Source organism: Nomascus leucogenys, chromosome X (assembly GCF_006542625.1).
Source record: "Nomascus leucogenys isolate Asia chromosome X, Asia_NLE_v1, whole genome shotgun sequence".
In the NCBI taxonomy this organism is placed as follows: Eukaryota; Metazoa; Chordata; class Mammalia; order Primates; family Hylobatidae; genus Nomascus; species Nomascus leucogenys.
In genome coordinates, this window is record NC_044406.1 from 92,479,464 (window position 1) to 92,506,087 (window position 26,624).

General features: G+C 36.6%; 1 protein-coding gene across 1 annotated transcript in view; it reads left to right on the plus strand.

Annotated features, from left to right (window-relative positions):
• The window catches only part of IL1RAPL2 (interleukin 1 receptor accessory protein like 2), a 1,171,118-nt gene that overhangs the window by 1,111,123 nt on the left and 33,371 nt on the right, over window positions 1-26,624 (plus strand). The window contains exon 7 of the mRNA XM_003262140.1: window positions 10,421-10,550. Coding sequence (XP_003262188.1) covers window positions 10,421-10,550 — 130 coding nt within the window. The remainder of the gene's footprint in view (window positions 1-10,420; window positions 10,551-26,624) is intronic.

Consider the following 26,624-nt stretch of genomic DNA (forward strand, 5'->3'; position numbering starts at 1 on the left):
GCTACAGTCTCCCATAGTGGATACATTGAACTCATTTCCTTCTCTCTTCAGGAACTTACGGACATGGGGAAAGAAAGATTACGTACAATTCAAGATAAAATCCAAATTTCATGCAAAAAGAGATGGTGACAATCGTAGATTGGTATCACCTGAATACAGCACTAGGCCTGATTTCCACAGGCATATAAACATTGAGTTTCTTTTCTCCCATTTTATTGTTGACTCTGCCTTGCAAGAATTTTTGAAAAGGCAACTCAGATCAGTTCGGCCCCTCTTCCCTTTCCTTTCTCCCTCCTCCTTCTTTAAAAGGGTTAGCAAATGAAGGGGAAAACTTGAACTTCAAGGCAATTATTTATTATTTGTACCCTGGTTCATTCCAAAATGGATTGGTGAAGACCGGCAAAGATACATTTAATGCTGCAAGAGAAAACCAATTTAAAAATAAGAAAAATTAGTCAAATTGAACTAAGCTTTTGAGAATCAAACAAGTACTATTGAGCACAACCGTGTGCCTTGCAGCACGCTAGTTCCTCTAAGGAAATGAAAGTGAAATATAAGATATGGTTTCCATCCTTAAAGACTGTAACATTTATTTGGGAAGAGGTGGCAAACACCTGTGAAATGCAGTATGGAGGAGTGTTTAGGATCTTTGACTCTAGAGTCTAGCTGTCTGCTTTTAAATTTCTCCCACTTACAGTGTTTGTGGCTTCAAACAAGTCAACTTCTTTCTACTTTTCTCTGCTCACTTGTAAACTGAGAATAATAATACCTTACTCCCTGGGTTTCTGCAATGATTAATTTGGTCAGAATATATTAAACACTTAGCTTATTTTGCTGTAATAATTATATAAAGCGAGCGCAGCTAAACTTTTAACTTCCTATGACATGTATAAAAATGGGATTCAGAGAAAGCAGGGTGTGCATTAAGGAAGTCAGGGATGGCTTCATGGTATAGGTGGCACTTGAGCTATATTTTGATGGATGAGGCTTTAAGTGAGCAAAAGTGGAGGGTAAAGGCACGCCAATCACGTAGGCTACAAAATAGAGTATAATGAATGGCAAGACCAGAGAGATTTGTTGTCAAAGGAAATTAATAGTCTAAAAGAACCCTTATAATACTTCAGAAAATCAATACTGTGACATGAATCTGATCAGTAATATGTGGACAGCTTTGGGTTTCGTTTTCTCAACTAGGCATTAAACCTTGATATTTCCATTTTCTAAAGGATTAAAGGATCCTTGTGGGATTATTTTGAACATCATTTCTGGAGTCAGGGTGTGCAGACAGCCAACAAGACTTATGAAAGTGAATGGGACCTATGTTAAAACCACAGACACATATTATTCATTTTTTTTTTGAGGATATTTTAAAAACTTTCCACAGCTGTGTTTTAAATCTCACTATAATGTCCAGAAAACACATCAGTATTTTCTTCAGTCACCATATAATACCTGGATCAATCTTCAGATATACAATAAGAATTGCCATGTTCGCATTGATTCATTTTTTTTCCAAACTTGTACAGCAGGATTTAACTAGCAAGTCATTCCTAGTACCAAAAGTTGTGATCTTATTAGTAAGGGATTCATAAGTACTTTTGATGATACAGAAGTTGAGAAAGTGAAAAAGACTTCTGTTTCCAATCAGATGTTTTCAAATGACAAAGGTGACCTCTTTTTGGGGAAGTAATGGTTACTCTGTGTTCTATTTTTACTACTGTCTTGTCTAGCTGCTAGAATACACCTAACTTTGTAAGCTTTAACACTTAATTCCATGTAGTGTAGAGCCAAGTAAATAACTTTTAAAACAAATGAAAATAACAACTGTAAATATGAATTTAATATGGACTTAAACCATTTTTCAATTGATATGATTGTATAGGTTGGCTACTCTACAAACCTAGATTTTTAAATCAATATGGGAATTTTTAGTTTCTTTCCTTCACCTAACACAATATAAAGAATCATATGTATTTAATTTTGAACTATTAATTCAATCCAAATGAATTATTTTGCAACTATATGCACATTTGAATACACACATACAACATATTTGCTTGCTTCAACTCTCCTGACAACTCAATTTGCTGAGTATAATTTGGACTTGCTAGTATAGTGAGTTACTGTCCAAGAATTTTGTCTTTTCCATAGGGAGCTTTTAAAAATTCCTTTGTCAAGCTGAGATATGAAAAACACTGGGTCAAGAAAGCAGGTCATAAGCCAAGATCAGCAGAGCTAACAGAAGCAGCCAGGGTCAGGTTAGGTGGAGAGAACCTAGGGTTCATGGCAAGGTAGGGTTCATAGGCAGGAAACCCACTATGAAGTAAACAGAGGTTAAGGGATACACAGGAACTGGGATTCCAGGCACAGAAAGCAAGCTGATTCAGGCCAAAAACCAAGGGACCTCGACCCTAAAGTTAAAAGCTACCTGAGGCATAGAGACTTAAGTGCTTTTTATTTTGCAGAAGGAACTAATGACTGGCACTCAAGAGCTAGGACTAAAAGTGACACAGTTCATCCCACTTGGAAAATTCTAACACTCTAGGCCAGCTACAAAATATGAGAACATCAGACCTGAAAGAGTCCTTAGAGATTCTCTCAGTTGACCCTATAATTTTTAGAAGAAGAAAGTGTGGCTTATTAGAGGAATGGGCTTGTCAAAAAAATCAAAGCAATATAGTGGAAGGGCTGGGGCTATAACTTTGATGTCCTGACACTAGTACTCTTTCCATGAAATGTCTTTGCCTTGCCTACATTTGGTACCCTTAAATGTGAGATATGACTGAGAAAACTAGGATCTTAAGACTCTGAGCCACACTCCTTGTCCTAAGGAAATGAAAAAGGAAAACGTAAGCAAAGTTAATGGGCGGGATATGTAGTAACAATGGAGGTTTTATTCATTCAACCTAGATAAAATTCAGTAACAGAAACTTCTATTGGGATTGGGGCAACTTGGTGACACAACTATGTAAGTCCTATAACTCTAAACAATTCCTCATCCAGTAGACTTTGTAACTCTTATCTGATTGAGCCAATTGTACACCAAAACAATAACAACAATAACAACAACAATACTCGTTTAACCAAGAAAACAGTGTTCTGTCTCATCTTACTTTGAGGTCTGCTGCTGAGCTACTTCCCTCTAGCATAGGCAAATAACTATGAACACATTCCCCACCATCCCCAAGAAACATTACCTGGCTTCACACATACATTCTTTGAAACCAGAAATAGTAGAAAGTTTATGGGTCTCAGTTTCTCTTTGTCTATCTCTTTCTCTCTCCCTAATCATTATTCTATTCTAAGGTTACTCAAGTATTTTCTCCCGGTCTTCTTCCTTCTCAGATTAATTAGCTTTGGTAGCCACTGTCTTCTCTCACAGTCACTGTTGTCTGGGTAGAAAATCCTACTTTTTTTTTTTTTTTTCAGTTTCCACCATCTGGGATAACTAACTCATGTCTTTCTGCCTCATCAACTTTTCATCTCCCTCGTATCTTACTGGAAAAAGTAAATTCTTTCTTCCTTCCTTTAGCTTCATAATAGCTTTATCTCAACTATAATTTAGAATTTACCTCTGTGACTGTTTCATTTAATTTAGAAATGATGGGGAAAGGGCTCTTCTTTAGAATAAAGAATTTAAAAAGGCTTTATAAAATCACTCTGAAATGTCAAACTGCTTTTTTTTAGTAAACACTGTACTACATATTGGAAAACATTAATTTCTGTAAAACAGCATCAAAGCTGGTTCATAATTTGACTTCAAAAAAGTCAGTTAATTTCTATCTGAGCCTGTTTCTAAATCTCAATGATTCAGTCAATTTGTTTGAGATAATAATCTTGGAGAAAGAAAGGACCTTGGTATTTTTACCATTGGCTACAAGTGAGTACTTGATATATTGGATGACTGATAGAAAAGGCCAGTGTGAGGAATGATGAACTACCTTATGATTAAATTACACTGAGATATACATATAAATATATATATATTTATATATATGTATGCATATGTATGTGTATGTATATACACACACATACATATACATATATAGATATATGTAAATATATACGAATTTTATTTTCAAAATGAGAGACTATATGTTTCTCTCCCTCTCAGTGAAGACACAACCGGGGATCACTGGCTTTCAGCTTTTTCCTTCTTAACATATGGAACAGATGATACGTACTGTAAGAAAAACTATTAATGGGTCTCTTAGTCCATTTTCTACTGCTATAACAGAATATAACAGAGTGGGAAATATAGAAAAAGATTTATTTGGCTCACAGTTCTGGAGACTGAGAAATCTAAGAGATGGCACCAACATCTAGTGAGGGTCATCCTGTAATAGAAGGCATCACATGGCAAGAACATGAGTGTGCAAGTCAGAGAGATGAAATCCAGCTGAATTCATCCTTCTACTACTAGGAGTCCTCTCTCTCTCTCTCTCTCTCTCTCAATAATGGCACTAATCCTGTGATAATGGCATTAATTGATTCATGACAGCAGAGCCCTTATTACTTAATCACCTCTTAAAGATCCTGCCTCTCAACACTGTTACATTGGCAATTGAATTTCAACATGAGCTTTGGAGGAGACATTCTGCTCTTGGTCCCTCAAAACTTATATCCTTCTCACAATGCAAAATACATTCCTTCCATACCAATAGCCCCAAAGTCTTAACTCATTACAACATAATCTCAAAAGTCTGAAGTCTGAAGTCTTATCTAAATCAGACATAGATGAGATTTAAGGTATGATGCATTCTGGGGCAATTTCCTCCATCTGTGAGCCTGTGAAATTGAAGAAGGTATCTACTTACAAAATACAATAGTGGGACAGGCATACAATAGACATTCCCATACCAAAATGGATAACTGGTTTCAAGTAAGTCCAAAACCCAAAATGGAATACAATATTAAATCTTAAAACTGGAGAATAATTTGCTTTGCCTCCGTGTCCCATGTCCTGGGTACACTGGGGTATGTGGCTGGGTCCTCAAACCCTCAAACCCTGTGGCAACCCTAACCTTGGGGCTTTGCTGGATTCAGTCTACCTAGCAATTCTCACAGGTTGTAGTCTCATGCCTGTAGCTTTCGGAGGCTGGTGTTATATGCTTGTGGCCCTACAGTTCTGGGGTCTCTGAGGTGACCCCACTCCTACAGCCACACTAGGCGTTCCCCTAGTGGGAACTGTCTGTGGTAGCTCTAGCCCTGTGTCTGGTTTTACCCTAGGGCCCTAGGCTATCAACAGCATCCATGCACACACAACTCTTGCATTTTGCAAGCCTGCAGACTTAACTCCACCAAGACTTATAGATTATACCTTCCATTTTGGCAAGTCTAGCTACATCTGGGCCCTCCTGAGCCATGGCTGAGTGGCTGAGGGGTGCTACGCTGGGATTCAGGGAGAAGAGTCCTAAGGTGGCCCTGAGCAATGAGCCTGTATCAGTTCATTCTCACACTGCTATAAAGACACTACCTGAGACTGGGTAATTTATAATGGAAAAAGGTTTAATTGACTCACAGTTCTGCTTGGCTGGGGAGGCCTCAGGAAACTAACAATTATGGTGGAAGGTGAAGGGAGAGCAAGGCACGTCTTACATGGTGGCAGGAGTTAGAGAGTGCACAGTGGAAACTGCCACTTTTACAACCATCAGATCTCATGAAAACTCCCTCATTATCATGAGAATAGCATGGGGAAAACTGCCCCCATGATACAATCACCTCCCACCTGGTCCCTCCCCTTCAACATGTGGTGATGCCTTCCCAACAGTCCCCCAAAGTCTTAACTCATTCCAGCATTAACTCAAAAGTTCAAGTCCAAAGTCTCATCTGAGGAAAGGCAACTCCGTTCCACCTATGAGCCTGTAAAATCAAAAGCAAGTTAGTTACTTCAAAGATACAGTGGGGGTACAGGCGTTGAGTAAATTTTAGTTCCCATTCCAAATGGGAGAAATTGGCCAAAACAAAGAAGCCACAGGCCCCAGGCAAGTCTGAAACCTGGCCAGGCCATCGTTAAATCTTAATGCTCCAAAATCTCCTTTGACTCCATGTCTCACATCCAGAGCATGCTATTACAAGGGGTGGGCTCCCATGGCCTTGGGCAGCTCTGCCCCTGTGGATTTGCAAGGTACAGCCCCTGTGGCTGCTTTCATGGGCTGGCATTGAGTGCTTGCAGCCTTTTCAGGTGCATGATGCAAGATGTCAGTGGATCTACGTTTCTGGGGTCTGGAGGATGGTGGTCCTCTTCTCACAGATCCACCAGGTAGTGGCCCAGTGGGGACTCTCTGTCAGGGCTCTGGCCCCACATTTCCCTTCCACACTGCCCTAGCAGAGGTTCTCCATGAGGGTTCCACTCCTACAGCAGACTTCTGCCTGGACATCCAGGCATTTCCATACCTCCTCTGAAATCTAGGCGGAGGGTCCCAAAGCTCAATTCTTGTGTTCTGTACACCTGCAGGCCCAACACCATATGGAAGCTGCCAAGGCTTGGGGCTTGCACACTCTGACACATTTTAAAACCATCAGATCTCATGAGAACTCCCTCACTGTCATGAGAACAGCATGGGGGAAACTGCCTCCGTGATCCAATCATCCCCACCAGGTGCATCCCTGGACACATGGCAATTACAATTTGCGATGAGATTTGGGTGGAGACACAGAGCCAAACCATATCAGAGCCCATGGAGGATACCCCAGGCCTGTTACCCCAAACAATTCTGCCCTGCTAGAGCCCCTGAGCTTGTGATGGGAGAGGCTGTCTCAAAGATCTTCAAAATGCCTTTGGGGTCTTTTGTCCCTTATCTTGATGGATGGCACCTGGCTTGTTTCTATGCATATTAATTCCTTTAATAAATGGTTGCTTGGCCACACTTTTTGTATTCTCTTCTAAAGATGCCTTTTCACTCTTTACCTTGCCAGCTTGCAAATTTTCAAAATTTTTCTATTCTGCTTCCCTTTTTAAGTATTAATTCCATCTTTAAGCCATCTCTTTGCTCTCATATCTCCTTATATACAATGAAAAGTAGCCATACAGTAGCCTGAATACCTTGCTGCTTTGATATTTCTTGTACCAGATGCCCTAGTTTATCACTTTTAAGCTCTGCATTCCATAAGCCCTGGACACAGACACAATTTTATCACCTTCTTTGCCACTTTATAAAAAGGATGGCCTTTACTCCAGTTTTCAGTACGTTGTTTCTCATTTCTTTCTGATACCTCATCACAGTTGCCTTTACTGTCCATATTCCTACCAACATTCTGGTCATAACCCCTTAAGTAATCTCTAAGAAGATCAGACTTTCCCTACAGCTCTCCTCTTCTCCTGAGCCCTTGCCAGAATTCTCTTTATGGTCTGTCCACATCAGTACAAGATTTTTCTAGCCCTTTCCTCCAGATTCCTTCAGCCTCTGCTCATTACCCGGTTCCAAAGCCACTCCCACATCTTCAGGTATTTGTTATAGCAAGAACCCCACTCTCAGTACCAATTTTTCTGTCTTAGTCCATTTTCTGCTGCTATAACAGAAGACCACAGATGGTGTAATTTGTAAGGAAAAGAGATTTATTTGGCTCTCAGTTCTAGATGCTGAGAAGTCCAAGAGCATCAGCACCTGTTGGCATTAGGTGAGGGTTATCCATGGCAGAAGGCACACATATGAGACGGAGAGAGGAAATCCAGCTCAACTCATCCTTTTCTCAGAAGCCCACTCTCACAAAAACTAACCCAGTTCCACAATAGCATTACTCCATTCGTAAGGGCAAAGCCCTCATGACCTAATTATCTTCCAAAGGTCTTACTTATCAACACTGTTACATTGGCAATTGAATTTCAATATGAGTTTTGGTGGGAACATTTAAACCATAACAATGAAACATGCCTCATATACAAGTTATGACTTTACCCCTTAACTCCCATTCAAAAGGAAGTATACTGGAATGCATATGTGTAAGAGTGACATAATATAATGATGACTTCAACTCTCCTGTAAATTTTTAAATAACTAATTCATAAACTTCATTATTACCATTATTAGCAACAATCTTCTTAAAATATGTCTTACAACTGAAAGTAGCATGCTCCAGTGTTCCATGTGTTCTGACACTGGCCTGCTAGACCGGAGCATGTGGTTCAGGGCACTCTCACAAATACAGATAAAAGATTTGTGCCCTGATTGTGGATTATTTTAAGGAAGAAATAAACCTCTTGAAAGGTGAAGCTACAAAGTTAAATACATAAAGCACAGCAGGAGGGTGATTAGTTTTCACATTGGCATCACAACTATCCATTCTTCTTTTTATCTTATTTTGAAAGGCCAAATCAAAGTGTGGGCCCAGGGAAGAAAGGATACATTAACAGTAACATTAATATAAACTCTATGTTTAACTCCTTGGTAAGACTGGTGAAATTAAAATTAACTTGATTACCTAGGACAAAGATACACAATTTATAGATATTTGTGGTAGAATTTCAGGCACCTAGTCAATAAGGTAGAATGAATTGAAATGGTAAAGATCACCTCTTGTTCTAACTACAGAGAAATGCTGGTCAAAATAAGGCAAAGAATTTACATGCTTAGCCCAGCTGGAATGCAAGTAAGGGAAATTCTCAGGCCTTAGTGATAAATAGGGAGCTCAAAGTAAGAGAAAGGAGTATAAATTGAAATTGAAGATCTCCTGGAGATATCAAAACCAAATGTGGACATTCAGGGTGTATGGGCTTCAGTTTAGGATCTATGTGAAGTATGGAGTTAGAGCAGATCCCAGCAAACATCTAGAAAACTGAATGTGATTTATAAACCCTGAAATCTATGAAATGGGGCCTAGAAAACTCTGCTTATTGATTCAGGAAAGTGTACAGAAAATTCACATTCACTCCAGGGCCATATCTATGAATCCAAGGAAACATTTAAAAGAAACTGGAACTCTAAACCTGTACCAAGCATGGGTGTGGACTCGAAATTCACATAACTCATATATGACACAAACCCCCAAGCAAAAAAATTGACAGAAAAACTGGTTCCAAACCAGTGAAACTTGTAGGGCCTTCGTAGAAGCAACCTTGGAACTTCTCTAAGGGAATTCCTCTATAACCCTCAGCATCTGGGACTACCACAGAAAACAATCCCTGCTGTAGATGAAAATACAGCAATGAAATTATAAACCTCATAAGAAAATTAACCACCATGATGTCGCTTCCCTTGACGCAATGGAAAAAAAAAACTGCATACCAAGAAGTAGAGATAATAGGACAATTTAAACGAGACTTTAAAAGAGGTTGAAAATTGTTTAAAGAGAAAAAGAGAATGGAGAAAAATTGTTTGTCAAGAAAAGGGCAGTGATGGTTATCTGTGGCCTTTACAAAAATATCCGTCTCTTGTGTTTATTTAACAAGAACCTGTTTAATGGGAGAGTAAAAACATTCCTCCCAGGAGAAATTGCAGCAATAGTCAGTACCTTATGTGTAGTGCCAAGAAAAGAGCAGTCATTTTTTGATAGACTACCTCAAGGAGGCCCCATTTTACACAGTGCCTTCATTCTGACTTCTTGTTCTATCCAGGCCCCCAGGCACTTGGATGCTTCCCACTCACACTGAAGTGGATCTTCCCACTCAGTCACCAAACTCAAATACCAATCCTTCCTGGAAACCCCAGACAGACATACCCAGAAATAATGCATTACCAGCTATCTAGGTATTAATATTTCTTAATCCAGTTGATTTGACAGCTAAAAATAACCATTATAGTTTATATTACCTAATTTTTCTTAAAACATGTAAAAATCAGAATAAACAAATTTCTGTGTAATCTTAATAACAGTGGAGATATATTATGATATGTCTTCTCACCAACCAAAAATTAACTTATACTTTTGATTAATGTTAGTTTCAAGGGCAAGTTCAAGTTAGCAGTGCTTAATATTCTCAAAAATAAAGAAAAAAGATAGTCTTTTCATTTGATTTTTTCATATTATTTCATAAGAAGGAGGCTGTAAAAATAAACAGTTTTAAAACCTGAGTAACAAACAGCTTTGGGAACATAGGGAGACCCTGTGTGGTCCCACCTACTTGGGAGGCTGAGGTGGGAGGATCACTTGAGCCAGGGAGGTCAAGGCTGCAGTGAGCTGTGGTTGCGCCACTGCACTCCAGCCTGGGTGACAGAGTCAGACCCCGTCTCAAAAACAAACAAACAAACAGAAAACTGAGTAACTTTATATTCCCACTTTTGATTATACTTTGAATTTAAGTTTTTTTCTAGAAGCCCTCATAACTATTTAAAATTTTTCTCAGGTACAATGATAAGATGACTAGAAAAAGAGTTGAAAATTGGGTCACCTCTGAGTTTTCCTTTGGATGTTAAATGGTCGCTTCCTGTCTCCCACTGATAATCAGGAGTCATTTGCTCATTTCTTTTTCTCTCATTCTCAGGTAAGCCTCTGAATATCCCCTGCAAAGCATTCTTCGGATTCAGTGGAGAGTCTGGGCCAATGATCTACTGGATGAAAGGAGAAAAGTTTATTGAAGAACTGGCAGGTCACATTAGAGAAGGTGAAATAAGGTAGAGAGCTTGAATTGCTTATCTTTCTTTGCTGTCTTATGGGATTCTGCTCAGGATTTTAACTGCAGCTCCAAATCATTCCATTCTCTAAAAGCTGATCTTATGGAGAGACCAAGGATGACTGCCTTAAGAAATGCCAATGTGTAAGCTTCTAACATAAATAGGTTTTTCTCCCATTTAAAGATTATGTCGCCAGGGTATAATGACCCTCCAAAAGCTGCCTAAGCAAATTCCTTTGAGTTTCTAAAGCTAAAACCACTGGTACTCCAACAATCACAGCAAAGGTCCAGTCTTTGAAGGTGACTCCTCAGACCACTGGGCAAATTGTTTATTTTCTGCCTGAGAACAGACAACCTTAATATGTCATAAGTGTAAAGCGGCAGTGGCAATGGTAAGTTTGTCTTCAGCCAAAATAACTGTTAACTCTTGTTGAATACTGTTTATTTTTCCCAACATCTAATACTTACCCTGAAAAGACTGATCCTTCAATTTAGTACATGTTTAAACCTCTTTTCACTCTCCTATTACACAAATACCTCTCTGGTTTATAGATACCAATTCTATTGGTTTTCTAATTCTATTTAGTACTTTCTCATTCATACAAAAAAGATATAAAAATATAGGTAACCTTTCCTGCCTCACTCAGTTTGTGAGGTTTCTCTTTGGTTTCAGAGATGATGATGTGTAGTGTATGTTCCTGATTCTGATAGGAATTGGGATTCTTCCCTCTTCACTCCCATTAAGAATCATGCAGTGAAAATTAATCTAAAATTTCAGTACAACTAATGTTAAAGTTTATTCCTCCAGTTTTCTTATTGAATATAGAGCAGCATAAATGAGACAAGTACGCTTTGTATTACTTACTATGTTTAAATGTTATTTATAATTACTCTCATGACAGTTTCTCTCTATGTGTCCACCCAATAACTCTTCTCTAGGGGTTCATAACTTTGAAGTTCTGTGAACCCCTTAAGAGTCTATGCAAAATACTTACTATAGGACCATATTTCTAGGCAAAATACACATGAAAAGGTGTTTGACATGTTTAGTAATCAAGGAAATGCAAACCAAAACCACATGATACCACTTTATACTAACTAGGATGTACTAGGATGGCTATAATTTAAAAAGTCAGATTATAGGCTGTGCACAGTTATTCAGGCCTGTAATCCCAGCACTTTGGGAGGCCAAGGTGGGTGGATTGCTTGAGCTCAGGAGTTTGAGACTAGCCTGAGCAATATGATAAAACCCTGTCTCTCCCCGCTTCCCTGCCAAGAAAAAAAAAAAAAAATTATATATATATATATATATATATATATATATATGTACAAATCTTAGCCAGGCATCGTGCTATGTGCCTGTAGTTCCAGCTACTTGCTACTTGGGAGGCTGAGGTGGGAACATCACTTGAGCCCAGGATGTTGAGGTTGCAGTGAGTCATGATTGTTCTACTACACTCCAGCCTGGGTGACAGAGCAAGACCTTGTCTCAGAAAAAAAGTCAGATTATAACAAATGTTGGTAAGGACATGAAGAAATGGGAAACCTCATACACTGCTGGTGGGAATAGCCCTCCTAGGGGTATAAATGAAGTAAATCAAAACATATATCTACAAAAAACTGGTCCATGAATGTTCATAGCAGCATTGCTCATAATAGACAAAAATGAAAACAACCTAAATGTCTGTCAACTAAGGAATGAATAAATAAAATGTGCTACATTCATACAGTGAATATTATTTAACCATAAAAAACGAAATACTGGCATATACTACAACCTGAATGAACCTTGAAAATGTTCTCAGTGGAAGAAGCCAGAAACAAAAAAACACATACTATATGATTCAATTTATATAAGATGTCCACAATAAGCAACTTTATAGAAACAGAAAGTAGATTACTGGGTGCTTAGCCCCAGTGGGGAGGAATGGAATATAGATGTGATAGCTAAAGTGTATGGGTGTGTTTTTGTGTGTGTGGTAGAACACAACATAATATAAAATTCATCATTTTAAAATTCACAATTTAATGGCATTCAGTACATTCAGAATTCATACAACCACCACCACTTTATAGTACCAGAACATTTTCATCACTCTAAAAGGAAGCGTTATACTCATCAAGCAGTCTGGGGCTTCTTTATAAGATAATGAAAATATTACAAAATTGACCATAGTGATAGTTTCACGTCTGTGAATATTCTAGAAAACAAAGAATTGTATACTTTTAATGGATAGATTATGTAGCATATGCATTTTATCTCAATAAAGCTGTTTTTCCTAAAAAAAAAAAAACCCTTGAAATTAATTGCCTGACACAGAACAGATTTTCAGAAATAAATAATGGATATATTACAAATGATTCTAAAGTATTAATTGCCATTTGTACTTTGAAGTTTCTAATTAGTAACACTTTATTAGGCAATTTTAATTTAATATTTATTTGAAATCAATACAACTGAATTCATTTTAAATTGTTACAGAAGATACATATTTAGGATTACTGTCAATGTATCTGTGTATAAAAGACCTTAAGGGTCACTTTTCATTCTACAGCACAAGAAACTGGTCCCAAAATGGATATGTGATAGGTGCACTAGTATATAGTTAGTAGCAGAAGTTCCATCACCAAAAAGCTCAGAGATATGTTTTGTGATCAAGGGTACTAATTATATGAGCCTAAGATAATAATCTCTCTTTTTGTATGTGTGACTGCATGTAACTTTTAAAATAAACAGCTTTATCGGAGTATAATTGACATATAATACATCACACAATTTAAAGTATGCAATTTGTAAGGGCGGATTGATATTGTGTACACCTGTGAAACCATCACCACAATGAAGATAACATATTAATCACCCCCATGTTTCCTGGTGCCCCTTTGAAATCCCTCCCTCCTGCCCTTCTCCAACAACAGGGATCTTCCTATCGCTATAAATCAGTCTGCCTTGTCTAGAATTTTATATAAGCAGAATCATACAATAGGTGCTTGTTTTTCTCTGGATTATTTCATGTAGCACAATTATTTTGAGATTTATCCCATCTTGTTATATGTGTCAATAGTTCATACCATTTTTATTGCCAAATAGTATTCCATTATGTGATTATACAAAAATTGCTCTTCTATTCACCTGTTGATGGAAGACATTTGGGTTGTTTCCAGTTAGGACTATTATGAAGAAATCTGCTAGGAACATTCATATGCATATCTTTGTATGCACATATATTTTATTTTCTCTTGCCTGAATAGCTAGACTTATATAGTAGACATAAATTTAATTTTTAGTTTATTCTTTAAATAAGATTTAAATCATTTTTAAACAAACTTTTTTTTTAGAATAATTTTTGATTTATAGGAAAATCATGAGGATAGTATATAGAGTTCCTATATACCCCATACCCCATTTCCCCAATTATCTACATCTTAGGTTCTTGTGGTACCTTTGTACCATAAGAATACTGCTCATGTCTAGGTATTCAGGCAAGAGAAAAGGACATACATGTGCTTACAAAGACATGTATATGAATGGTCATAGCAGCTTTCTTCATAATAGTCCAAATTGGAAACAATCCAATGTCCATCAACAGGTGAATAGATGAGCAAATTGTTGTATAGTCATATAATGGAATATACTTGGCAATAAAAAAGGAATGGGTCAGGAGCAGTGGCTCATGACTGTAATCCCAGCACTTTGGGAGGCCGAGGTGGGTGGATCACCTGAGGTCAGGAGTTTGAGGCCAGCCTGGCCAACATTGGTGAAACCCCGTCTCTACTAAAAATACAAAAGTTAGCTGGGCATGGTGGCGGGCACCTGTAATCCCAGCTACTCGGGAGGCTAAGACAGGAGAATTGCTTGAACCCAGGAGGCAGGGGTTGCAGTAAGCTGAGATCATGCTATTGCACTATAGCCCAGGTGACAAGAGTGAAACTCCATCTCAAAAAAAAAAATCAAAATTAATACATTGTTATTAACTAAAGACATTTCTTTACACACCTTTCTTTAGTTTTTGCCTACTATCCTTTTTGTTCTGCAGGATTATTTAACTTTTTAAGAATCTGCCTAACTGTATTCCAAACTAGTTATAATTTTACAAAAGAAAAGTGAGGCACTGCTACTCTCTCCAGCAGCAAATGATTAGAGTTGGTGGGAGACAAAACATATATACATGAATTGGATAAATCCTGAACAAGCCACCATATTAGGGGCCAAATGAGTCAACCAGCTAGGAAATGCTATAGGAAGACAACCTTTCCGGACTTGCAAAATGACATTGTTTAACTGATTTTGTTACATCCTCTTACTCCACCAACTCCCCCCAGTAAAATAACTATATTAGCAGTGACGGAAAGTTCCAGGAAATTTATTTTGAAAATTTCACAAGACCCCACTAGCTAACTAAAGTCACCTTCATAGAAGTGCCAAGAAAAAGGCAGAAATTCCCAGCCTGGGACTACGGGCACATACCACCATGCCTGGCTAAGATACAGTCACTCATTTTGTAATATAGTCATGAGTTGCCTAATGATGGGGATACGTTCTATGTAATACATTATTAGGTGATTTCATTATTGTGCAAACATCATCGAGTGTACATATACAAACCTAGATTATAGCCTACTACACACCTAATCTATATGGTATAGCCTATTACTCCTAGGCTACAAACCTGTACAGCATATTATTGTACTGAATACTGTAGGCAACTGTAACACAATGGTAATATTTGTGTATGTAAACATGTCTAAACAAGGGAAAGGTACAGTAAAATACAGTGTTATAATCTTATGGGGCTACCTTTGTATATGCAATATATCATTGACTAAAATGTCATCATTCCACTTCACATGTCTTGTGTGATCCGTGATCTATTTGGAAGCTTGTGTGGTTTCTAGAATTCTTTCAGTCTATAGCCATTTATGCTAATACAGGAATTAATTAACTATGTCTTCTAGCCTCCAAAGTCCTTGAAACAAAGCATACAAGATTTTATACAGCACAGCAAACTGGAACAAATCCAGCATTTTTATAGAAAAATTTGCTAATCATACTATTTAGGTGAACCAAGAGAAGATTCACATTTTTTCATAACCCATATATTTTCTCCATAAGGAAGAGTTTTGATGGCAGAATACTGAGAATTTTCAATTAGGGGATTCTCTCAAAGGCATTTCTGGAAACAAAATTTATTTCTGGATGCATGGCCCTTATTCAGTGCTGTCTCTGTCTTTACAGGACACTGTTAAAAAATACCTTAGACTAGGTATCTTATCAAATGTTTTCTTGGCCACACTCTTGGTGTTCCCTATTTAACACACTCTTTCATTCTTTGCAACATGGCTGGGCTGAGAATGTCCCAAATCTTTAAATTCTGCTTCCCTTTTGATTATAAATTTCACCTTTAATTCATTTTCTTCTCTCATTTTACTATAGGCAATCAAGAGAAGCCATGCCTCACCCTCAATACTTTGCTTAGCAATTTCTTTCACTAAATATCCTATTGCACCACTCACACGTTCTACTTTCCACAAAGCACTAGGACATGAAGAAAATTCAGCCAAGTTCTTTGCCACTTTATAACGAGGATGGCCTTCACTTCAGTTTTCAATAACGTGTTTCTCATGTAAGTCTGAGCCCATATAAAAATGGCCTTTACTGTCCATATTTCTATCAATATTCTGATCATGACCACTTAAGTAATCGCTGAGGAGGTTGAAGCTTCCTCTACAGTTCTCCTCTTCTATTGAACCCTCACCAGAATTGCTCCTTACAGTTAGTTCATGTTGATATAGGCTTTTTCTAGCCTGCTCCTCCAAATTATTCCAGCCTTTGTTCATTACAAAGTTCCAAAGCCATTCCACATTTTTTGGTATTTTTTTTAACCAGAGCACCCCACTGTTAGCACCAATTTTTGTCTTAGTCCATTTGGGATTCTATAACAAGATACCTTAAATGGGTAATTTAAAAACAACAAAAATTTATTGCCCACAGTTCTCGAGGCTGGGAAGTCCAAGATCAATGTGCTGGCAGATTAGGTGTCTGGTGAGGGCCTGTTCCTCGTGGATGGAACCTTCTGTGTGTCCTCACATGGCAACAAGGGCAAGGGAACTCATTCATGCTTCTTTTATAAGGGCACTAATCCCATTCATGAGTGGTGAGCCTTCATGATTTAATCACTTCTCAAAGGCCCCACCTCTTAATATTATCATGATGGATATTAGGTGACAGCATATGATTTTTGGGAGATCACAAACATTTAGACCATAGCAAGGGCATTGCTTTGGGCCCATTTAAAAATTGAATCATAGCTCTTGTGTTGTGTGCACATTTCAAAATTGCATTGTCTAATATAACCAAGCAGTGAGGATGTAAATAAACAGCTCTCAGGCAGTTGACTTGTGGAGAAACTTCCCCAGAAGCACTGGGTCTGGCAGGAGGACTACCCCTCTGCCTAGGTTCTCAATTTCCTGTGCAGCAGCTTGATCCTAGAAATGTGTGTTACAACTTTTTATTTCTTAGTTTGCCACAGAGGAATAGAGGACTTAAAACAATACCTAGTAAAAAAAAGCTTAGATATTTACTGAGGGCTTGATGAGATAATGTCACTCGGACTTCAGTAAGTATAACGTCTGTACTCAGCATTTCCCCTGCTGCTTGAATAGCATTTTAGATCAAATCCTGTCTAACATTTTGGAGTTCTCATTTGTTTGCTCTCTGGGTCAGTTTCACCACTGTGGTCCCTAGCCTCTCCTGATTTTCAGCCCATTGCCAAAGCACTTAGACCCCACTTTGGGCATACAGATTCCCCTTTATCTTCCTTAAAGCAGAGATTGGCACAGTTCTCCCATGCCTCTGATGTTGCTAAGAGACTAAGCCACAAGGAAATCTGAACCCAAATGTGGTAACCATTCACAACTGCTAGTCTATCCCACACAACTGCATCACAACCCTTTCACTAACTCCAGAAGATATAATTTATAGAGATGGTAAAATAATTTTATGTGTGCAGTAACATAAGATATACTTGTACAAGTTTGGTTATTTATTTCTACAATTTTAAAATCATTCCAACAATCTGCTTTCTGCCAAGCTCTACCATGTTTATTCAGAGAAGTCAAATAATTATTTCGAGGAAACCTAGTAGGAATCATAAGGGGAAGACTTCTTACTTTCTGTCCTTCTGTTAAAGCTTAATGGGAACTGCTGCAAAGGATGATCAGAGAGTACCCGCAAAATGTCCTTTGGGGATAATGATTCTAGGAAGGCCACCTCAGTCCTGTACCACTACAGAACTTCTAATCAATCTTACAAGAGGCTTGAGAATTTTGTTTTAAAGAATTTGCTAGTGAGGTATGTATTCTACATAGCTAATTTAAAAAGTCAGAAAAATTGAACCAGTCCTATTAAATAAGAAATAATAGTATTTTAGATTGCCTACAGGGTTATGCATTGCCTCTGATTGTCAAAAAAGACTCCATGAATTTCAAGACAATTGCTTTGTCCCAACAGAGAGTCATTTTCAATTATAAATCTCACTTTACAAATCACCCTATCAATACCTAATGTTTTCTTCCTCAGGCAATACTATAAAACAGTTTACCAAATCTTTTCTAATTCTTGACCTGAAAAAAATATTCAATTTATCTTAAGGTTTTCAGAAAAGCTTACTAAAATGCAAATAATTTTATTTACCTTCAGTTCCTGAAAGGCTGTGAGCTGAATAGAATATGGTCTTTGCTTGTTTGTTTTAGTTTTGGTTTCTTCACTGCTGCTTTTTACCACTTTCTGTTCTTCTGTTTCATTCCTTTACCTTAACATCCTCTCCTTGCATGACTGAAATGCTCTAATAAAGAGGGAATGTGATATAAGCATGAAAATTTTTATTCTTAAAATAAGATGAGTCTATCTTAAAGACCAAAACTAACCTCATAATGACTCACTCTTTTTAAAAAGCAATATGGAGCTGTGAATATGTTGTTTGTCCCTAAAATACAGAGGAAATATTTGGACTCCCAGGCAGCCCTAGGGAAAATGATGAGATGTATTTTGGCAACTTCTCACACAATTTTTAATGTCTTGAAGGACCCCACATGTCACTGGTTTTCCCAAAGTTGAGCTTCAAAAAAGTATTTTCCTTTCTTCTATTCTCAGCTCATCCTACTGGAAGAAGAAATACAGATCAATCACTTCGCTTTAATTTAAATAGGTTTCAAATCTCATCACACCTGTATGTGAATGTACACATTATAAACAGCATAGTTTTACCTAGGGCTGTCCTTAATTTCTAGTTAACTAAAGGTACATTTTTGAAGGAGTGGTGAATACTATTCATGATTCCAGGGTTGGTCTTAGCCTTGATCTATGCATAAAATACCAAAAGCCTACCTAAAACATGTTTGTTGTTTCTCTTCATTTATTGAGCAGATTTTAGATGCTCAGTCTCAACTATGTTGTGTTGGGTTGTAAGCTACTCTAGACAAAAACCTATAATTAGTAAATAATAATAATAATAATAATCCCAGTTCATCCTTTTATAGTACACTGCATATTGCAAAAGCATTTCACGTCTTAAAACATATTGGATACTCATAATAACCATCTGAGATAAATACTATTAGCTTTATTTTGCAGATAAAGAAACTGAGGTTTAGAGACTGAGGAAGAGCTGCTGCCCTTTAGTGATTGAGGGTTCCTGTAGGGCTAGACTGAATTCATCAAAGCTAGCAAGAATCCTCAATTGTCCAGAATGTTTTGTTGTACTCCACATTTAGACTATAGAAAGTCAAAATCTGTCGGGGACTGAAAGAGTGAAAATCGGTGTGGACTGAGAATAAGCAGCCCTGCTATTAGTCAGGCTGGGAGGACAGACAGATAAAGCCAGCTGCAAAGTTAGCAGAAAACACTGTTTCTCCCAAGGTCATGCAACAGTTGTAAAATGCCATAATTACCCCCTCCTCCTTTCAGTGACTACTGCTTTCTTACCAGTGATGCCCCAAACCTGCTTTGCTGCTTACATTAGCTACCAGGGATACCCAACTGCTAAGCTATCCTTGCCCCATAAGAGAACCCAGTCCCTAGTTAACCCCCATTTTTTCCAATCCTGCCTCAGAAACTCCAACCAATCCAGGATTTACCCCTGCTTCCCTAAAACCTCATCAGAATCTTTCAGTGTAAATGTAAACATTACAAAACTTTCTTCCTTCCTTCAATCAAGGATTAATCCATAGTTCCTCTAGAATGCCCCCCCTCAATGCATTGAGCCAATAGATCTGATTTTGTCAGACTCTGGGCATGATGCTGGACTTGGAGTAGTAATGCTTTAATGGGCGGGGGGAAGCAAATAACACCAAGAAAGAGATCTTGTTTAATTGAACATTTTAATTTTTTTAAACATACCTCCCATCCTTAATTTTATCAATCGTCATTCCTGGACAATGATTGCTCATACTCAGGATAATGACCCAGAAACTCTGCAAGATACCTAGCCATCAAAGGAGGACTGAGAATAGTTCAAGGGACCATTTACGATGAATGAAAAGTGGTCTTAGACATTTTATAATTATTTACCTCAATTAAGAAAACAACAGGACTTTAAATTTCAGGTGAGCAGAAAATTCTACTTAAATTTCAGGTGAGCGGAAAATTCAATTAGCCAGAATTTCCATCCCTGAACAATTCCACTAACCAAGATTTCACTAAAATTTCATTGCATTTGTGTTTCTATCTGAATGTTATGTTATCATTCCCTTCAGCATTGCTTATTTTAGTTTATGATCTTTAGGACAGCAGGGAGCACCTACATGTAAATATTAGTACAATGTCTGCTAGAGCAGATTGCTGCTTACAAATAAGTACTTTTTGATAATGAGGACAGCAGAAGTGCTAGTAGTGATATTGATGATATGGGCAGATATTGAAGAGTATAAACTCTCTGGTGGCAGTTCAACATCTTTATAAAAAATTCAAAGTACCATGTCCCCTGGAAGGAACTGGAAAGTAATTTTGAATCTGCCTGCTAATAAAGTATTTACTTTTTTACTTTCTCCTTTTATTGCCTTAGTTAAATTTATTAGAGGAAGTCAATAATGAGAAATAATGCACAGTAGTTTGAGACGGTACTTGTTTATTAATACTTCCCAGCTTACCACATTGCCAGGCACATATAACTTTTAAAACATCTGTTTAATGGCATTGAATTGTACTAAAATGCATTAATATAGGGTCTTTCTAGCATTACACACACACACTGTAATTTTTAGAGCAGATTTAAGTTCACAGCAAAATTGAGTGGAAAGTACAGAGTTCCCACATTACCCACAAGATTCCCCCCACTATCAATATCCAGCACCACAGTGGTGCATTTGTTGTAATCCATGAACCTATATTGACACATCCTGATCACCCAACGTCTATAGTTTACATTTAGAGTTCACTCCTAGTGTTGTACCATCTATGAGTTTCAATGGATGTATGATGACATGTATCCACCATTATAGTATCATACAGATGAGTTTCACTGCCCTAAAAATCTTCTGTGTTCCACTTTATTTATCTCTCCCACTCCCAAAACTCCTGGCAACTCCTTATCTTTTTACTGTCTCCAAAATGTTGCCTTTTCCGAAATTTCAATAGTTGAAACCACACAGTATATAGCCTTTTAAGAGTGGCTTCTTTCACTTAGTAATATGCATTTAAGGTTCCTACATGTCTTTTCATGACAAAATACTTTAAAAAATGCATTCATTTATTCAATGTGCCTTTATTGAGTTTTCTTAATGCTACCAGCACCATGCTAGTTGCTGGTGATACAAAAATTAAAGCTACAGCACACCCTAAACAAGTAGTTCCAGTAAAACACCTTTTGAAGAGGCAAAGGAGATTTATTTATTTAATAAGCTTTATTTTTCACAACAGCTTTAGGGTTACAAAGAAGTTAACAGATAACAGGATACATTTTTTTTGAAGAGTTGAGCAGAAAGTACAGAGAACTCTCATATAGCCCCTTTGCCTCTCCCGGTTTCCCATTTTGTTAATGTCTTGACTTAGTGTGGCACATTTATTACAATTAATGAAACACTGTACATTATTATTAAAGTCCATAGTTTACAGTAGAGTTCATTCTTTGTGTTATACAGTTCTATGGATTTTGACAAATGTAAAATATCATGTATCCACCATTACTGTATCATACAGAATAGTTTCACTGTCCTAAATATCCCAGAGCTTTGTCTATTCATTTCTCCCTTTCTCCTCAAAACTCTTGGTAACCAATGATCTTTTTACTGTCTTTATAGTTTTGCCTTTTCCAAAATGTCATACGTTTGGAATCCTACAGTATGTAGCCTTTTCGGACTGACTTCTTTCACTTAGTATATGCATTTAAGGTTTTTCCATGTAGTTCTGTGGCTTGATGGTTAATTTCTTTTTATCAATGAATAATATTTTATTGTCTGGATGTACCACAATTGTTTACCCATTTACCTATTGATTGACATATTGGTTATTTCCAAGTTTTGGCAATTATGAATGAAGCTGCTATAAACACTTGTGTGCAAGTTTTTGTGTAGATATAAAAAGTATGATTAATGCATCATACTGTAAGACAATGTTTAGCTTTTTAAGTAACTGCCAAAATATCTTTCAAAGTGGCTGTACCATTTTGCATTCCCACCAGCAATGGATGAGAATTTCTGTTGCTTCACATCCTTGCCAAAATTTGATGTTGTCGGTAATACTGGGTCTCAGTCATTCTAATAGGTGTGTAGTGTATGTCATTGTCTAAATTAAAAATTCCCTAATGACATATGACATTGAGCATATATTCAGATGCTAATTTGTTATCTGTATATCTTCTTTGATTAGGTGTCTGTTCAGAACTTTTGCCCATTTTTAAATTGGGTTGTTAGTTTTTTTATGGTTGAGTTTTAAGAGTATTTTGTGAATTCCATATAGAAGTTTCTTAATCAGTATATGTTTTGCATATATTTTCTCCCATTTTATGGCTTATCTATTTATTCTTTTAACTGTTTTTCACAAAACGTATGTTTATAATTTTAATAAAGTCCAACTTATCAATTGTTTTTTTCATGGACTATATTTTTGTCATTGTGTCTAAAATTTTATCAGCAAACACACAAATGAGGAAGAGAAAGAACACAAATATTACCAGTACAGAAAACAGAAAACCACCAAACCACAATCTAAAAAAGCAAGAGATGAAGGAAGGAAGGAAGGAAGGAAGGAAGGAAGGAAGGAAGGAAGGATATACAAAACAACCAGAAAGTAATTACAAGATGACAGGAATAAGTCCTTACATATTAATAATAACCTTGAATGTAAACAAATTAAATCTCCCACTTCAAAGATATAGATTGGCTGAATGAATTTTAAAAGTAACCTAAATATATTCTGCCTAAAAGAAACTCATTTCACCTGTAGAGACACATATAGACTAAAAGTAAAGGGATGGAAAAAATATTCCATGGAAAAGGAAATGAACAGTAAGCAAAAGTAGCTATACGTATATCAGATAAAACAGACTTTAAGTCAAAAACAGTAAAAAGAGACAAAGAAGGTCATTATATAATGATAAAGTGATCAGTTTGGTAAGGGATATAGCAATAGCAAACATTTGTGCACCTAACACCGGAGCACCCAGATATATGAAGCAACTATTTTTAGATCTAAAAGGAGAGATAGACATCAATAAAATAATATTTGGGGACTTCAACACTCCACTCTCAGAAATAAATAAATTATCTAGACAGAAAACAACAAAGAAACATTAGATTTAAACTGCACCTTAGACCTAGTGGATCTAATAGACAATTGCAGAATGTTTCATCCAGCAGCTGCAGAATATACATTCTTCTCATCAGCACATCAACATTCTCAAGAATAGACCATATGTTAGGACACAAAACGAGTCTCAACAAATTTTTTAAAATTGAAATCATATCAAGTATCTTCTCAGACCACAATGAACTAAAACTAGAAATCAATAACAAGAGGAGCTTTGAAATCTGTAGGAATACATGGAAATTAATCAACATGCCCCTGCACAACGACTGAGTCAAATGAAGAAATTAATTAATAAATAAAAACAGTCTAGAAAGAAATGAAAATTGAAACAAAACATACCACAACCTATGGGATACAGCAAAAGCATTACTTGTTTATAGGTATAAATTTGTAGTAAATACAGTTAAAAGTTTATGCTTACATCAAAAAGTAGAAAGATTTGAAACAAACCACCTAACAATGCACCTCAAGGAACTGGAAAAGCAAGAACAAGCCAAACCCCAAATTAGTAGAAAGAAAGAGTAGAGATCAGAGTAGAACTAAACAAAATAGACACTCAAAAAGTACAAAGGATCAACAAAATGAAAAGTTATTTTGAAAAAATAAACAAATTTGATAAACCACTAGCTAGACTAACCAAGAATAAAAGAAAGAATACCCAAATAAAATTAGAAATGAAAAAGGAGACATTACAACAGATACCACAGAAATACAAAAGATTATCAGAAACTACTATGAACAACTATGCAGTAACGAACTGGAAAACCTAGGGGAAATGGATAAACTCATGGATAAATATAACCTACCACGATTGAATAAAAAAGAAAGAGAGCCTGAACAGACCAATAGCAAGTAAGGAGATTGAATCAGCAATGTCTCCCAACAAAGAAAACAGTATAAAGACTTCTTAAAAAAAACAAAAGGAGAAGTACCATATGATCCAGCAATCCCACTACTGGGTATTTATCTAAAGAAAATGAAATTAGTATCTCAAAGGCATACCTGAACCCCCATGTTTATTGAAGCACTATTGACAATAGCAATAATATGGAATCAACCTAAGTGTCCATCAATGGGTGAATGGATAAAGAAAATGTAGTATATTTGTACAGTGGAATCCTATTCTGCCATAAAAAGAATGAAATTATGTCATTTGCAGCAACATGGATGGAACTCGAAGTCATTATGTTAAGTGAAATAAGCCCTATACTCACTCATATGTAGGAAGTAAAAAAAAATTGATTTCATGAAGGTAGAGATTAGAATGATGATTACCAGAGCCTGGGAAGGATGTGAGTGTGGGGCTGGGGGGAGGAAGAGAGGTTGGTTAGTGGAAACAAACATATAGTTAGATAGAAGGAATAAGTTCTGATGTTCAATAGTAGAGAAGGGTGACTATAGTTAACAACAATGAATTATATGTTTCAAAATAGCTGAAAGTGAGGACTTGAAATATTCTCAACACACTGAAATGATAAATGCTCAAGGTGATGGATATCCTAAATACCCTCAGTTGATTATTACACATTCTGTATATGTAACAAAATATTAAATGTACACCATAAATTAAAAATATTATGTATTAATAGAAAATAAAGTGATTATTGATATAGCTGGTTAAACATCTACTATATTTATAACAGATTTTTTATTCATTGCTCTTATTGTTTCCTTTTTTATTTTCCATGCTTTTTCTGCCTTCTCTGGTTTTAATTGAGCATTTTATATTATTCTATTTTTTCTTCTCTCTTAGCATGTTATACGGTTTGCTTCTTTGTACTCACCAAATCTCATGTGGAATTGTAATCCCCATTGTTGGAGGTGGGGCTGGTGGGAGGTGATTGGATCACGGGAGTGGTCCTTCATGAATGGCTTAGCACCATCCCCTTGGTGCTGTTCTCATGATAGCGAGTGAGTTATTGTGAGATCTGGTTGTTTAAAGTGTGTAGTGTGCACCTCCCCACCCTTCTCTTCCTCCTACTCCTGCTATGTGACGATGCCTCGCTCTGCATTTGCCGTTCCCTGTGAGTAAAAGCTGCCTGAGGGCTCCCCAGAAGCAGATGCTTCGTACAGCCTGTGGCACTGTGAGCCAATAAAACTTTTCTTATTAATTACCCAGTCTCCGATATTTCTTTATAACAATGTGAGAATGAACTCAAACAGCGTATCAATTATATTTTCAAATTTTTAAAAAAAACAAAAGGAGAAGTACCATATGATCCAGCAATCCCACTACTGGGTATTTATCTAAAGAAAATGAAATTAGTATCTCAAAGGCATACCTGAACCCCCAGGTTTGCAAAATACATTTGCAAAATACATTTCTAACTAATCTAAGTCCACTTCCAACTAACACTATACCATCTCACAAGTAGTGCTGGTGCATGATAATGGAGTATTTCCAATTCCACCATTTTGTAACATTTCTGTCATTAATTTGCCTATTTATAAGCTGTAATCACCAAATACATGATTGCTATTATTTTGAACAAACTGTTGCGTGTTAGATACGGAATAAGAATAATAAAATATTTTATTTTGTTTTGATTTATCCCTGCTCTAACACTATTCTTTATGTGGATCCAAATTTCTGCTATATATCACTTTCATTTTCTCTGAAAATCTTTTAACAGTTTTTCCAACACAGGTTGACTGGTGACAAATTCCCTGTTTTAGTTTGTCTGAGAAAGTCTTTATTTATCCATCACTTTTGAAGGATAATTTAACTGAATATCATGTTCTAGGTTTGTAATTGTTTTATTTCAACACTTTAAATATTTCACCCCACTCTCTTCTTGCGTGCATGATTTTTACAGAGAAGTCTGATCAATTTCCTATTCTTGTTTATCTATAGGTGTGGTGGGTATTTCTTTTTACTCCTCTGGCTTCTTTCAAGATTTTCTTTGTCTTTAATTTTATGCAGTTAGAAAATGATATGCCTAGGTGTAGGTTTTTTGGTATTTATTCTGCTTTGTGTTCTTTGAGCTTCCTTGATTTGTAGTTTGGTCTCTGTTAATAATTTTAGAAAATTTTCCAAGCATATTAATTAAATATTTCTACTGTTCCTTTCTTCTCTTTCTGGTATTTATTATATGCATATTACTTCTTTTGTAATTGTTCCTAAATTCTTGGACATTTTTTACATTATTTTTTGTCCTTTTTTCTCTTTGAATTTCAGTTTAAGAGGTTTCTATTGACATATCTTCAAATGCATTGATTCTTTCTTTGGCTGTCAACATATTTTGATTTCTAGAGTTTCCTTTTGATTTTTTT